A 14229-nucleotide genomic window follows, 5' to 3' on the forward strand; every position below is an offset into this window, starting at 1 on the left:
TCCTGTTTTTTTTGTTTGTTTTTTCTGAGTAATGCTTTAAATTTTGATTTTCCAAAAAAATAAGTAAATTGTATTTTGACATACTTTAATCTTTTGATTTGATTTAAATTTAGAGTAAATTTCACTTACTCCTCCAAACCTTTAATACTAATTGGGAAATACTTCCTCCGTTTTAGTTCTTTTTTATTTGTCACAATTTTTATTTTGACTTTTTGCAGTGAAAACGATTTGAACATTGATCAATATTTTAAAATATATTTTTCAGTATATTGATATAAAAAAAATTGTAATTTATAGTACTTTTCATTTAGTTTTTAAATATATAAAATTTAATTTTAAAATATCACATTTTAGTTTTCATCATAATGTCATTGGCCAACTAAAAGTTGAACCTAAATTCAACTTGCAATAGTTGTAACGTCATAATAAAAGCTCATAAGCCTAAATGCTCATCAAATTTGCGACCAATATGGTTGAGTTTCAACAACGCTTAACTTGTCAATTTTGAAATGCATTTACTATGAACATTGATTAGCTTGTAAGTTGTGACCTACAGAAAGACTTATTGAAACTATTTGAATATACCAAATAAAAAGTGAAGAGAATAGGTTAATCGAGTGAATCGGGTCGATAATATCACCAAAGGTTATGATGAAAGGGAAATAGAATCGTCTTTGCAAATGTAACTTTTCAACGCGAATCAAAATTAGTCAGAGTATTAAAGGCCCAAAAAGAATGTAAAAAACATGGAATCTGGCAATGTGCATGCGATAATTAAAAATGCACTTCATTTATCATAATTTAAGGTAACTACAACAATGAGGAAAGAACCAAATATAATGTTTTCGTGGAATTGAAGAAAGAATGCGACCTTGAGCTAAGGTCATTTTAGCAGCTAGTAGTAATAGTAGTAATAAGGCATTACTTCTAAACTCAAATAATACAAAGGATTGTATAAAATTAAATTATCCTCTACTAGAATTGCAGAATTTGCTTAAAGTGGTCGTGTGTGCCGGTCAGCCACCTTGCCACAAAGACGAGCGCCTCTTGGAATTGGATATTCGTCTCTCAATGAGGTTGAGTCTGTGTAAACTCTCACGTATAGTTGTTGTCCGAGGTACTGTCGTGCCCAGAATTCAGTCCTTAGGTTCCACATTCCTACATTGTCCAATGCAATGTATATCGCGGTCCATGACTTGGGATACACCTACATTTTAACATTTTATCGCGTTAGTTTACCTTCTAAATAGACTTCAAATACTGTTTTTCCTCTTTTTTGTTCTTACCTGAGCTGTGCAACGTGAAACCGCATCACGAAGGTTGTATCCATCCCTACTAGCTTGAGTCCACTGGCCTCCATCCATCCTGCATTTAACAGTGGAAAAAATCAATATCAAGAATGAAATAAGGTGCATGTATTAGAAAATCTCCAGGCAATAGTACTGAATTTTGTTCTAACATACCCTACAACCCAAAAAGAGTAGCCATCAAGATGCCAGCTCTGAACGATGTCCTCATTGTTCTCGAATATAATCTCAACGAATTGCCTGTAATCAACACCTAGAACAGACGTGTCTTGGTAAATTCCTCCACCGGTTGGGGAATCCTGTATGCTTCCAACTCTGAATCCACCAATCTTGAAGTAGTCGAGTAGCTTTAGAGGAGTATCAAGTGGCACAAACGACACGCTGTTGACAGCATATCTCTGTTTGCCATTCACTTGACCAGCAGAGCTAGCAAGTCTGATGGTTTTAGTTGTGTTGATCATACCATAATGGTATGAACCTTGTGGGTTTGGCCTTGGTCCACTTGCTGACAAGTTTGTCCTATAATACACAATCAATGTTTATCAGCTACTTTTTAATCAGTTAAACTTAACGCGTTCCACATATGAGCTAATTAAAAGATGGACATACCTGATGGAGCGGGCCTGATTAAGGGACCAGTCGATTTGGATGGTAGGTCCACCAGGAGGAGGACCAGAGACGGGGGTGTTAGAGCTGCTATAGTGAAGTACAGCAGTGGTGGTGAGGACTGGAGTCGTGAAACGAGATGAAACAACAATGTAGTGGTCTTTTGCTTCTTGATTAGCTGTAATGAGGACAGAGTAGGACTGCCCAACATGAACATCAAGTGAGGAATAAGTTGTTTGCAATGTGTGTGTTCCCTCTACTTCAACTAATGTCATTTTGTGTCCTTCAACGCGGAAATTCAACGAATTTTGCAATCCAACGTTTGATATCCTCAATCTATAAGTTTTCCCTATTACAAGAAAAAAAACTCACAGTTAGATTTTCAGAAACGTCATGACATTAGGCTACGAAATGTCCTTAATACATCGATTAATCGTTCTTTTTACCTTGATCGACTGTGAATGTAACACCATTAGGACCGCGGCCGTTGATAAGAATGCCATCAGGGAAAGGTAACTTCCTGCCTCCGTCAAGAATTGTTTTCAAGTCCTGTATACAATGAAATTCGAATAACAAATAAATTTGAGTTTCTATCACTAAACTTTGGCTAAAATTTATTCCATTTAACTCTTTAACTCAAACTTATAAATCCACATTTTCTTTTCAAAACAATAATCATAGCCCTTCAGTGACAAATCTAGAAATCACATGACTCTGCTCAAAGAAAGTTTTTTGTTATTGATGACCATGGTTGTCCGGGTCCGGCCAGTTTTCACACATCTTGACTAATTCCACAGGATATCTACCACTTTTTTTTAAAAAATGTGCACTTTACAGTTGTTGTCTACTAATGGGCCCATATTTGGGTCAAGGACAAACCCAACAAACAATGGCCCATGACAAAAAGCACACTAAATTCCAAAAAAAAACTGGCCACTTTACCTTACCGACACTCTTAAGACATTAGTGATTAGACAACCATAAGGTACATGCAAGTGTCCCTCATCGTTCGAATTTAACTTTTATATACTGATAGCATGATAGCGTAAAAAAATCAATTACCGTGTGGTTCTTTTTGTACCAATCTCCAATGAGAATCGTGTAATCGTTTGCAGGGTCCGGGAAAGGGACGGGGATTCTAGGTCTGCTGAGAATCCTAATCCCTCCAAAACCACCAGCAGCTTTGTGGAATGCAAGAGATGGGAAGTAATAGAAACTCCCAATTTGATCCTTCACTTGTAGATTGAATGTGTTATTTCTCCCTGGGGGTATTGGGCATGTTGTTCCATATACTCCATCTACAAATGAGTTTCTCCTGTTCTGTACTCCGTTCCTACATGTATATTTCGAGATGATAAGACGTTAACTTAAATTTTTAGATGAGATAACTCACAAAATAGACTACAATATACGAACATGCAGACGTTTTAGGTAGGAGAAATACTATTTTCATATTATTATATCGTTATTTTAAGTAGAATAAAGAAAACAAATATCAAGAGACAATAACCTGATTTACCTAATAGTTAATACTATACGTTAATTAATATAAATATTATAATAAAATACTCATATTAATTATTATTTGTTAAAAGATAGTATGTAAAATGTAAAGTTGAATATGAACGAGTAAAAGTGAAGTCGCTTTCGACTATTTAAATAATTCAATGGACACAGAATTTGCAGCTACTTTTCACATGGATTTCACATGACCCACCGACTAGTTATATTCAATTTAATATTTTCAACATTTAATCATTTGTTCAACAGGCCCAATAAAACCATGTGATTTTGATATATTATGAGAAATAATGTTATTTTTTCCCATCCATTTCATATTCAAAAAATTTACTGAATTTAACTATTTAAACTATACAGTATAAACAAACTAAGTGGTATAATGCTCTTTATCAACTACTTTTTTGACTAGGAATTTAGAGTTTAGACATTGTGTGAGGCGTGAAATATTGATCTCTTTTAGGGCCTTAGATAATATTATGAGCTAATTTTTAAAATTGTGTTACGTCTTCAATTACCAAATCTGAACATATAGGATTCTTATCAAAGTGAGAACTTTTGATCAAGAGTGACTCAATCTCAACCGTCATATCCCGATACGGGATCAGATTATTGTTGCTTATACATAACATAATACTTCGTTGTCTAGAATGTCTAATTGGAAGACAAGTTGCTAATAATTATACAGCTGGATAACTAACTTATTAAGCTGCTGCCCAAAAATAGCTAAAATTTGATTCGTAGCGTGTGAATTTACAAAAAGCCACGAAGATTCCGACGAGACTTGCAAAATGTTGATGTCAGTAGAAGCCAGCAATAGTCAAGTGGAACTTGTCAACTTGTCGTCCAAATCTTAACTAAGCCACAAAATAAATAATTCCAATACTAGTTTCTGTGCACTTTGCTCTTGTTCCGATTGGTGTTACTCGAGCTTGAGGATTTTTCGAAAATTGCTTTCTATCTAAATCATTTTATTCTTATTTATTAAATTACACGGGATTTATTGTTGTAAGTTTACGGTCACCGAATCATTCAATTTTTAGATCAAATCTACGAATATATTGTTAACATGTATGGCACACTTCATCTATTTTAAACTTATTCACTAGTACTACTATAGTTTTTTATTTGAAATGACGCAAGAATCACTAATATGAGAAGGAATCAAAAAAAGAAAAAGAAAAAAGGACCACTGTATATCAAACTATACTCTGCTTTTGCTCTTTGAACAAAAATGCCAAAATCCACGTTAATTTTTAAGGACGTTTTTAGACCAAATTAGTAACTGATGACATTTTTATTCAATTTCATATGACATTTTTGACTCTCTAAAAAATGTAGATCTATACAAACATCATTACCACAAACTAGAAGTAGGTACACAGTACACACTAACATTTTACATTCACTGATCTTGAAATCTTCAATCCACCTCTTGTACTAAAAGGGCGATAAACAAAGACGAAATCATGATCTAGAACCAGTTTGTTTTAAAATATTTTTATCTTATTAACTGCATACATTTTAAATTTTTTCACTATAATTTGTTCAGAGCACAAAACTTGCCTTAAATCACTTATTATAGTGAGATCTGACTCCAGAACCATATTAACCAGACAGATACTTAAATACAATCTACCCAAACCAATGCACTTGTGAATTGTATAACCCAGAAGCAAACTGCAAATTACCCAAAATTTATTCCTATGTAGCTATCCTTGTTTGTTCAGAAATTGATACAGTTAAATTTATCACGAGTCTATCAAATGTGATAAGTGATCTTCAACGTAATCAACGCACTAATGTGAACAAAAAAATGGAAGTTTAAGTGAATTACCAGGAAAGTAGAAAAGGTTCATCTAAGCTGTTGTGGATATTGATAACGAGATTGTCATTGGTGACCGAGTTGATATCAGGACCGGGAAATTGGCCATTAATCAGAATACCCTACACAAACATAACATAAATTTCACCGTTACATAAGCATATTGATCTAATAAACCCAGATCCATATATAAAAAAATACATTGCATTTACAGAAACGAACCTGTTGAGGAACTCCGAGAGGATAAATAGTTCCATAAGTGACATTCCAATCGAAGTATCTATAAGGATCTTCTGCTACAATAGAATTCCCAATTAATACCACTAAAAACACCGCTATGGCGAATTTTAGCGGCAACATTTTTTTCTACTTTACTTTATGTTGCACTGCAATTTGCTATAATAAGAAAAACAGAGTGGAAATAGAAGGATTTTAAAAGAAGAAAGAGTGGGTTCTCGAACCAGAGTGGGGGTAGGCGTGGGGGAGGGTAATGGGGTAGGAGGGAAGAATTAAAGTGGAAGGGCATGGCATATTTAAAAGCGCTGTACACGCTTTATTATCCATTTTCCAAATTTACTGTTTCGATTAATTTGAATCGTTAGATCATATTTATAAAATTACACTACATATGTTATGATTATTGTTGATTGATTAAAAAAGAAATATTCCATATCAAGGACATTTTTGGACATATAATTTATCTATTACATGAGTTCGGAACTAAAATTTAAAACGATAAAATCTCATTCATCTCCCCATATTTCGATACGGTCGGCAAAGACTATCTTCTACAGGAGTATTAATTATTTGGCCATTAATTGGAGTAAAAGTCAAGTTAAAAGTAGGGAATGTGGCCCTAGTAAGTAAATAGTAGTAGTCGTAAAAAAAGAGAGGGAAATATTAGTGGAATTTTTTGAAATTAACAACTGCAAGTCTGTAACTGGGAAAAACCAATAAATATATGAAAATTTTAATGTGTCGGTGCCGGGGTCCACGCGGCACTTAAACAGTATAAAAACTTTATTATATAATCATTATTATTGCATAAGAATGTTATAGTACATGATTACTTTCTAATTTTATTTAGAAACTAAATAAAATTAACTTTATTCATTAATAATCAATGTGTATGTTGAATTGGTTCGAATATTATCTGCAAATCTTTGATTATTAATGATTACTAATATAAGTAAGTATACATTTTAGTAGTTACAACAAGTGAATCTTATGATTAAGTGTGACGATTCAAATTAAATTACAATGTACATTTTAATTAATTTAAATTATTTTCTATTTCGATTATAGCGAAATTAGGAGAGAGAGGAGAAGTGCGATGGATGGAGTCATCAGAAAGTGCATGTGATGAGTTAAAAGGTGTGGGGATCCATCCTCATCTCCTACGTCCTTTCACTTACTGTATCTCACTTTTCCATGATTGATTAACCGGGCTAAAAGACAATACGGAATTGTTTGGATGGTGAGTATTTTTACTTTTAATTTAAGTGTCGTGATTTGTGAGTATGAGTTATCGAGGGAGTAAAAGGAAAAAGAAAAGTAGTTAGTAAAATATTATCTTCTTCATTTTAATTTATTTGTCTTGATTGAAATTGATATTTAGTTAAAATAAAAAATATATAAAATAGACACTTATATAAATATAAATAGATACTTATATTTGTATAAAATTAAACAAGTAAACTACGGGTAGTATCCCAATTTTGCATATTTTCTCATTTCCTTTCTACGGCCACTACCTTAACACATCATAGGCCAGCCACTTCCAGCTGCCATTTTTTCCTCTCCAATAAATAATATTCACAGATAACATCATTCAAGCAATTATTAAAATGCCAAGTTTACTGGGGGTATTTTTTATTGATACCACATCTCCACAAAATTAAAATCATACTCCAATTAATATTGTTCTCCCACTGCCCTCCAATTACAAATTAAACAGGGATTTATAATACTTTTGATCAAATTATTTCACATTTAAAATATACTGATTTGACTTATCGGATTCAAAGTTTTCAGCTAAGTGATGAGAGACTCATGGATTTAAATATTATTATCGATCATTATCAATCGTTTTTACGAAGTTATTCATCTTTCAATGTATGTTTAAACTTTATGATTTACGGCAAAAGTAAATTTAACATTTAAATTGTGATTGGTTCTATCTATAAAGTTGTTAACCATTCGACATATTTATCGAAATTTTTAATATATAGATTTTGGCATGGTAAAGATTGAATTCGAATTAACGTGCTACCAATGTGCTGCCCCTAGTTTATATGTGAACCGGTTATAAAATTAAAAATCCTTTTGGTTTTGTCATTGCTCATATACCATAGAGTGAATACATGTGAAGAACATAATTGGTCTCGAAGGTAGAATTGATCAAAATCGAACCTAAATTAATAACTCGAAAAAAAAGTTATTGATTTATCGATAGCTGGTTATTAATTTAGTGATTTTGATAATAATTTGATTTTTTTTTTAATATCAGGTTATCAGTTTTTAAAAGTTTTAGGTTTTTACTTAATAGATTATCCAATAACCCGATAGAAATTAATAATTTATATTTATAGCATTTCGTATATAAAATACTTGACTTAATAAATTTCATACTTTTATTTATGATTGTTTGAAACTTTCGATTATTCGACAAATTGTGAGTGTTTGTTTTTAAGGAAGATGCAATCTTTCAACTTTTAAGTACTTGGTTCTTTTGGTTTGACCCCTCTTTTCTTAGTGATTTTCAATGATCATTTTGTGGCAAATCTTAACGATTACATCGATAACGATCAATAACTAATAAATCGATAACCGATAAGTAAATATCTTAACGATTTTATAATGGTTTAACATGTCTACAAATTGTTAATTGATAAGTCGAATCAATAAACTTCAAGACTAAATTAAATCAATAAACTTCAAAATCGAATCGAATCGATTAATACACAAATATTACAAATCAATAACCAATAAATCAAATCGATAAATTTTAAAATCAAATCGTAACGAACTAATATGCAGCACTAGAAAAAGGTCTGACGTTGAAGATTGTACATATAATAAAGTTTCACGCATTTGGCATACATGTTACTGTTAGAAAAATACTAAAAATACCCAAAAAGACACAGATAGTAAACCTTATTCTAATCACGTGTGGATTTATTGGAAAGATACAGGGAATATAATTAATTGTCTTTCTATTTAGACAAATACTGGCTGGAAAAAAAAAATGAAACGAATCTGTACATGTTCACATGATAGGTAAAGAAACAAATACAGTTAATTTATATTATTTCAAAAAGTTGAACTTAAAAGTGCACGTAATGACTCTATGGACAAATATTTTCTTTAAACCAAATTTCAATACTCCAATAATAGGACAGATGGATATGTGATATTAAATATGACTGAGTGGTAAAGTTAATTTATGAAAAATCATTCAGTTCATTTATTAACTTAATCTATTTGATAAGTTCTATTCAATTTAATTAAAAGTTAAATTGATTTGAACTAAATAAATATATAGATCAAATTTGATTGATGACATTTTTATATATATTTTTTGAGCTAAAGGTTTATCAGAAATCATACGATAGAGTAGTGGTAGGAATATATAATATTAAAAGAATAAAAAATAAAAAAGATGATGAGTTTGTACAATGATTTAATTTGCAAACAGTGGACCACAGGGCATTGATTTTGTAGAGACTTTCAAGGTAAGGCAATATCCAAGAAACTTAACCATGTAAATGTATTATAAAAAAATGAACTTTTACAAATGCCACTAAATCCCATGTGCCATAATTGCAATCACCATTACATGAAATTTTAGCTATGCTTTTGTAGAAACGAAAAATACACAAGTTGTTTGAAAAAGTCAATTATACACTTTATTTCAAATGGAACTACTAATAAGATATCTGACTTTTATAACGAGGTAACTCTATCCAATGGTGAATGCAACTTTGTCATGAATTTAACCAAATTTAATTATTTATTTTACCGAATATAGATATCCATGTGAATATCACAAAAAAAAATTCAATCATATAAGATTTGAAACACACTATTAAAGCTAAAACCAAAAAGATTATGAGTTAGACCCTAAAATTTAAATCTTATATTCACCCAAACATAACTTATTTTAGAAACACACGATTAAAGCTAAAACCAGAAAGATTAATGAGGCTTGGCAATAACAACTAAAAATAAAGAAGTAATAATACACATGTTTACTTTGCTGTAACGGCAAAGGTAGGAACTGGTAAACAGAGATACACATTAGCTAGCATTAGTCAAATGTTTTGATAGTACTTGGACCCAACTTGCCGCGATCAGTGGCCATGTTCGTGTCCTTGTCTGTCAAAAAACTAACATGCCAATCAAAATAAAAGAACTTTGGACTCATGCTTAGACAGCCATTATTAACAAAGAAGAAAAAAAACATTATATACGCAGTATAGTCCCACAAGTGGGGTTCGAAGAGGGTGTGTGAACAAACCTTATCATTACCTTTTTTCTGGTAGAAGAGTTGTTTTCAATAGACTCTGAGTTAAGAAATGCAAGAGTGACTAAGATCAACATCAAAATTGACATGTTGATGATTGTGTTTGATCTAATAAAATGTCTAAAAGATATCCCCATGGGACTAACCGACACAAGGCGCAAAGATCAACAACCTAGAGGGCATCTATTACGGAACTTATTGAACACAGACGTTTTAACAAATTTGATGTGGTGTGACTGTTATTGTATTAAAAGGAACATGAAAAGGAAAGGATTTATGGATAATGTTACAGCTTAAAAAGAACATTATACAAGTACTGGGGAATTCTGCCCCAATACTAACTCCATGGGGTTTGATTTTACAACAAAATGACCCAAAACTTGTCTACCTTTATTTTTGGGGTGTGGGGGTAGGATAGGGGGTAGTACAACACTTTTGGTCTCAGAGCCAAAAATTAACTGCATACTATGAGTAATGAATCTAATGTCCTGATTTGAAAATGGAAGTTGCGTCAACAATCTTCAACCGAGTTGCAACATTAAGCATGCCAATTTGGCAGACGCGAGAACAACTCCATTTCTAAATACCACATGATTTTTTCATGACAAATTCTGGATTTTCATGCAAAAATGTCCACTGTACGCCCTCAAATGGTTCTTAGTCCTCAAGAGGCACAAATGGAATGGATCTGTGCTACCCTTCACCCCATCAAAAGGAAAAGAAGCCTTCAAACACTTGAAGTTTAATCCAGTTCCCGGAGTAAATCTAAGATCATGTTCTTTTGAAGTCAATTCGACTGAACTATGTTTAAAACCAAGTATAACGATAGCCGATAGGCTTTCAACAATGAAGGATACATCACCAATATATCATAGCAAATTGTAAAACCTAATCTCTCATAGTTCCTTACTCTCTCGCACCTACTCAACCAAGCAGAAACAATAAATTGCATGCGTCAAAGATAACCCAAAAGATAACAGCAATTTAACACCAACTAATGTAAGGAAAGAAAGTAGGCATTGCAGTAATCACAACAGCTAGAAACAAGTAGCCAGGAGCTTTGTTACTTAGGTCTTCATGATGGATGCATAAAACAAAAAATTGATGGACGTAAACCATGGAATGGAAACCACGGGCTCAGACTGGACAGTAAGCCCCAGCACTTCGGTAAGCTACTCAACCCTTTCTAGCCCCAGAGCAACAAAGACAACTACCTCAAACACACAAACATTTTCATGAACTTCCTGCCCTCCTAAGTTGGATAAAATGTCTGATTATCTAACCATCTAGCTACCTTAGCATGACATCTACCTCTGGCATGGACCTCCTGAATTAGCTTTATGAGTTGCTCCACTATTCTTTGTTGTTGCAGGAAGACTCTAATGTTCCTTTAATCCTTTCCATCCACAGATGGTAAATGGCAGCAGCAAGTAGCATCCTGTAAACTTCTCGACCACTCTTTTCCTTAGCATATGTTGTAGCCCATGATAGTTCAAAGTCCCACTCTCCAGGCACCCGAGATATTCCAAACCAGTAAAGAAGTTTCTTCCACACATGAGCAGATACTGAGCAAGCAAATAAGAGGTGAGAGTGGCTTCATCAGCCATAGTACACAAAGGGAAGCTAGGATCCACAACCATCCCCCATTTTAGCAATCTGTCCCTGATGTATAATGTGTGCAAAGCAGTTAATCTCAAGATGAATATCCATCTAGGTGAACCGATGTTGTTGCACACCAACCTTCTCCATTCAACCTTCTGAAAGTCCCCCCTGTGCTTCAACTAAACCTGTTTGACTGAGAAATGCTCCACCTCCTTTAATTCAGTCATGCTACCCCAGTTTCTCCCACATACTAAATCAAGTGGGATTCATAACACCACTCTCCAGCCTCTTGTTGGAAAGGTTTTTTGGAAACATCTTATGCAACTTTCATGCTAAGCAGAAACTTGGATACATGAGATTTCCACACAAAACCAAAAGCATCAGCATGCAAGAGGCCCCAGCCAAAGCAGATAGATAGGGAGGAGTCTGCATATCTAACTTAGCCAATAGTGCATAATTTTGAAAATATAACTGCATACCGAATTCAACATGTAAAGGGTGTTGATCTTACAACAAAACATAATCATCAATTACGATGAGCTAGTTGGGAGGCTTTTAAAAGAAAAAGCATATTTATGCAATATTTTTTATGTCAAACAATGGTGGTGTTCGGGTCAGCTTGATGCACACCTTAACTAATTCACTACGCATTTGCTACCTCCCACCACACTTACCAAGTAACTCGATCTGCCAACACTTAGGCAGATGGGAAGAAGTCAGCTACTGTCCTCTATGTATCCCAATACCTCAACCAACCAAAAGCGCCACGGAATACTAATATAAAAAAGACGACGATCACCGATTGAAATGATGTGGAAGGATATCCTAGTTGAAAAACAAAAAGGATAATCAACCTGATGATCATTTCAGAAATGCTGCAATCATGCAAGATACTCCAACAAATAAAGGCTTTACCTTTTAGGTATATTATTAGAGTTTCTTCACTCAGCTGAACTATCAACTTGAATACATCAGAGCTATTAAACCTTGGTGGCACCAAACCAACATTTATCCCCGTGAAAGTCTATGAAAGAGAAGTTGTGATTTCCAAAGCATGCTACTATGGATGTGATATGGTGTCTCGGGGAATCTCATCATTTAGAGAACTCCTAGTTTGCCTTTGAGTGGAACTTGACAGAGCGGAATGGATAGGAAGTGGTGCATAGTTGATTATAGTCGAGTAACAGAACAAAAGGTTGGCATTCTGTAGATGCTACATAGTTCATACATTCAATTCAATGTCACCTGCTGTTGCAATCACCTAATAGAATTAGGCATAAGTGTTCCTTTTAGCAATTCTTTTGAACAATTCATACCATGTAACAAATTTCCAAAAGAAAAACAGTAGATTAAAAGACCTCAGAAATGAAAGATTAAGATATCTGAAGATAAAAGGCTTCACATTTAACACTCCAGGTCAAGATGAAGTCTACAAAATCCCAAATTCTAAAATCTATCAGTTCTGCTAAAATTGGACATCCTATATCAGATATATATGAAATACAAACTCAGACAGAACAACGAACTCAACTGTTTCAGCTTTCATCACCAAAGAGGCGGCGAAGGCGGGAAACAAAGGCACCAGTGGGCTCACTAGCAGCTTCAGCAAGTAGGCTTTGCTTGATATTGTTCATTCGGTGAACAAGGCCTTCTTGTTCCTCCTTGAGCGCAGCGTTATCCTCCTCGAGGTTGTTTATGCGGTACTTTTGCCCAAGCGATCTCACACTCAGAAGAAGAATTCCTGTCATGGCGAAGAATTGTAAAAAGCTATCTTTCCTCTTCATTGCGTTTGCAAAGAAACCTAACGATCTCTTAGGGTTCTGATAACCGCCGGAAGCGGCGGAGCTCGACGGTGGTGCAGGGATAGCCATCACGGGAAATTGACTTCGGCCGGTTTACAAATTCGACTCCGGTCCACCAAACGCCGCCGGTCTTCTGTGCTACTAGTTATTGACTGTATTGGGATAAAATGGAATTTATTATTAGTCCTTTAAGTAAAGCATATGAAGCATTTGGTCCCTAAGGTGAAGTTTTGTGCCCCTTCAGTCTCAAACTAGGAAAATAGTGTTAAAAATGGAGGGAGGACTTTTTCTTTTGGCCCTTTTAGTATGCTAACTATGAGCTCGTATACTTTTGGTACAAAAATCTTTTTATTTAAATTTATTTTACTTATTGTAAACACCAATTCAATCTAAATTGCGTAGTGCATTATTGTTATTGGTAACAAAGGATTTTATCATTAATCAAACTAAACAGTCATTACATAAGGTGAATATAGTGTTTGCCATGTCCCTTTTATATACAAAAAATAATAAAAATGAGAAAATTGAAATACAACAATAAGATTTTAAAAATATCAAGCTCGAATCTTTTTTTTTTTTTGGTTAACTGGTCCACTCCATTAGCTTCTTTATATATATTATTACTATATAAGAAGAGTGAATAAAATTCACTCTTCTTTCGACACGTGGCACCAAGATGGGGCACCTACTTTTATATTTGGTTTTTGAAGATGGCCCACCTACTTTTATACACTCCTCTTTCATTATATTTTAATTTTTTCCTTTTTAAATAGTACTAAAAATAAAATTTAAAATATTACAAATTCAATTAACTCTCAAAATTTTACGCGAATTCTATAATTAAGACGAAGGGAATAACATATATTATTTGAAAAATTACTATATAATTACTACTCTTCTTATATAGTAATATTTTAATTTTTTCCTTTTTAAATAGTACTAAAAATAAAATTTAAAATATTACAAATTCAATTAACTCTCAAAATTTTACGCGAATTCTATAATTAAGACGAAGGGAATAACATATATTATTTGAAAAATTAC

General features: G+C 33.4%; 2 protein-coding genes across 2 annotated transcripts; both read right to left on the reverse strand.

Moving 5' to 3' along the window:
• Positions 1-768: 768 nt before the first annotated feature.
• Positions 769-5752, reverse strand: LOC102588101 (L-ascorbate oxidase homolog). Its single transcript, XM_006342040.2, has 8 exons — positions 5479-5752; positions 5269-5378; positions 2976-3246; positions 2360-2462; positions 1917-2262; positions 1464-1826; positions 1287-1365; positions 769-1207 (listed from the first exon to the last, which is right to left on the reverse strand). The coding sequence occupies exons 1-8, from the start codon at positions 5614-5616 to the stop codon at positions 995-997; spliced, it is 1623 nt and encodes a 540-aa protein (XP_006342102.1). The 5' UTR covers positions 5617-5752; the 3' UTR covers positions 769-994.
• Positions 5753-12703: 6951 nt separating this feature from the next.
• On the reverse strand, positions 12704-13454 carry LOC102588425 (uncharacterized). Its single transcript, XM_006342041.2, has one exon. The coding sequence runs from the start codon at positions 13252-13254 to the stop codon at positions 12919-12921; it is 336 nt and encodes a 111-aa protein (XP_006342103.1). The 5' UTR covers positions 13255-13454; the 3' UTR covers positions 12704-12918.
• Positions 13455-14229: the final 775 nt, after the last annotated feature.

This window comes from Solanum tuberosum, unplaced genomic scaffold (genome assembly GCF_000226075.1).
Source record: "Solanum tuberosum cultivar DM 1-3 516 R44 unplaced genomic scaffold, SolTub_3.0 scf00032, whole genome shotgun sequence".
NCBI classification, from domain to species: Eukaryota; Viridiplantae; Streptophyta; class Magnoliopsida; order Solanales; family Solanaceae; genus Solanum; species Solanum tuberosum.

Bases quoted from the DNA above. Each gene is read 5' to 3' on its own strand.
- LOC102588101 (XM_006342040.2), bottom strand. From the start codon at position 5,616: ATGTTGCCGCTAAAATTCGCCATAGCGGTGTTTTTAGTGGTATTAATT. The intron at 5,379-5,478 runs GTTCGTTTCTGT...ATGTTTGTGTAG, and splicing joins CTCTCGGAGTTCCTCAACAG to GGTATTCTGATTAATGGCCA. The intron at 3,247-5,268 runs GTAATTCACTTA...ATATACATGTAG, and splicing joins GAACCTTTTCTACTTTCCTG to GAACGGAGTACAGAACAGGA.
- LOC102588425 (XM_006342041.2), bottom strand. From the start codon at position 13,254: ATGGCTATCCCTGCACCACCGTCGAGCTCCGCCGCTTCCGGCGGTTAT.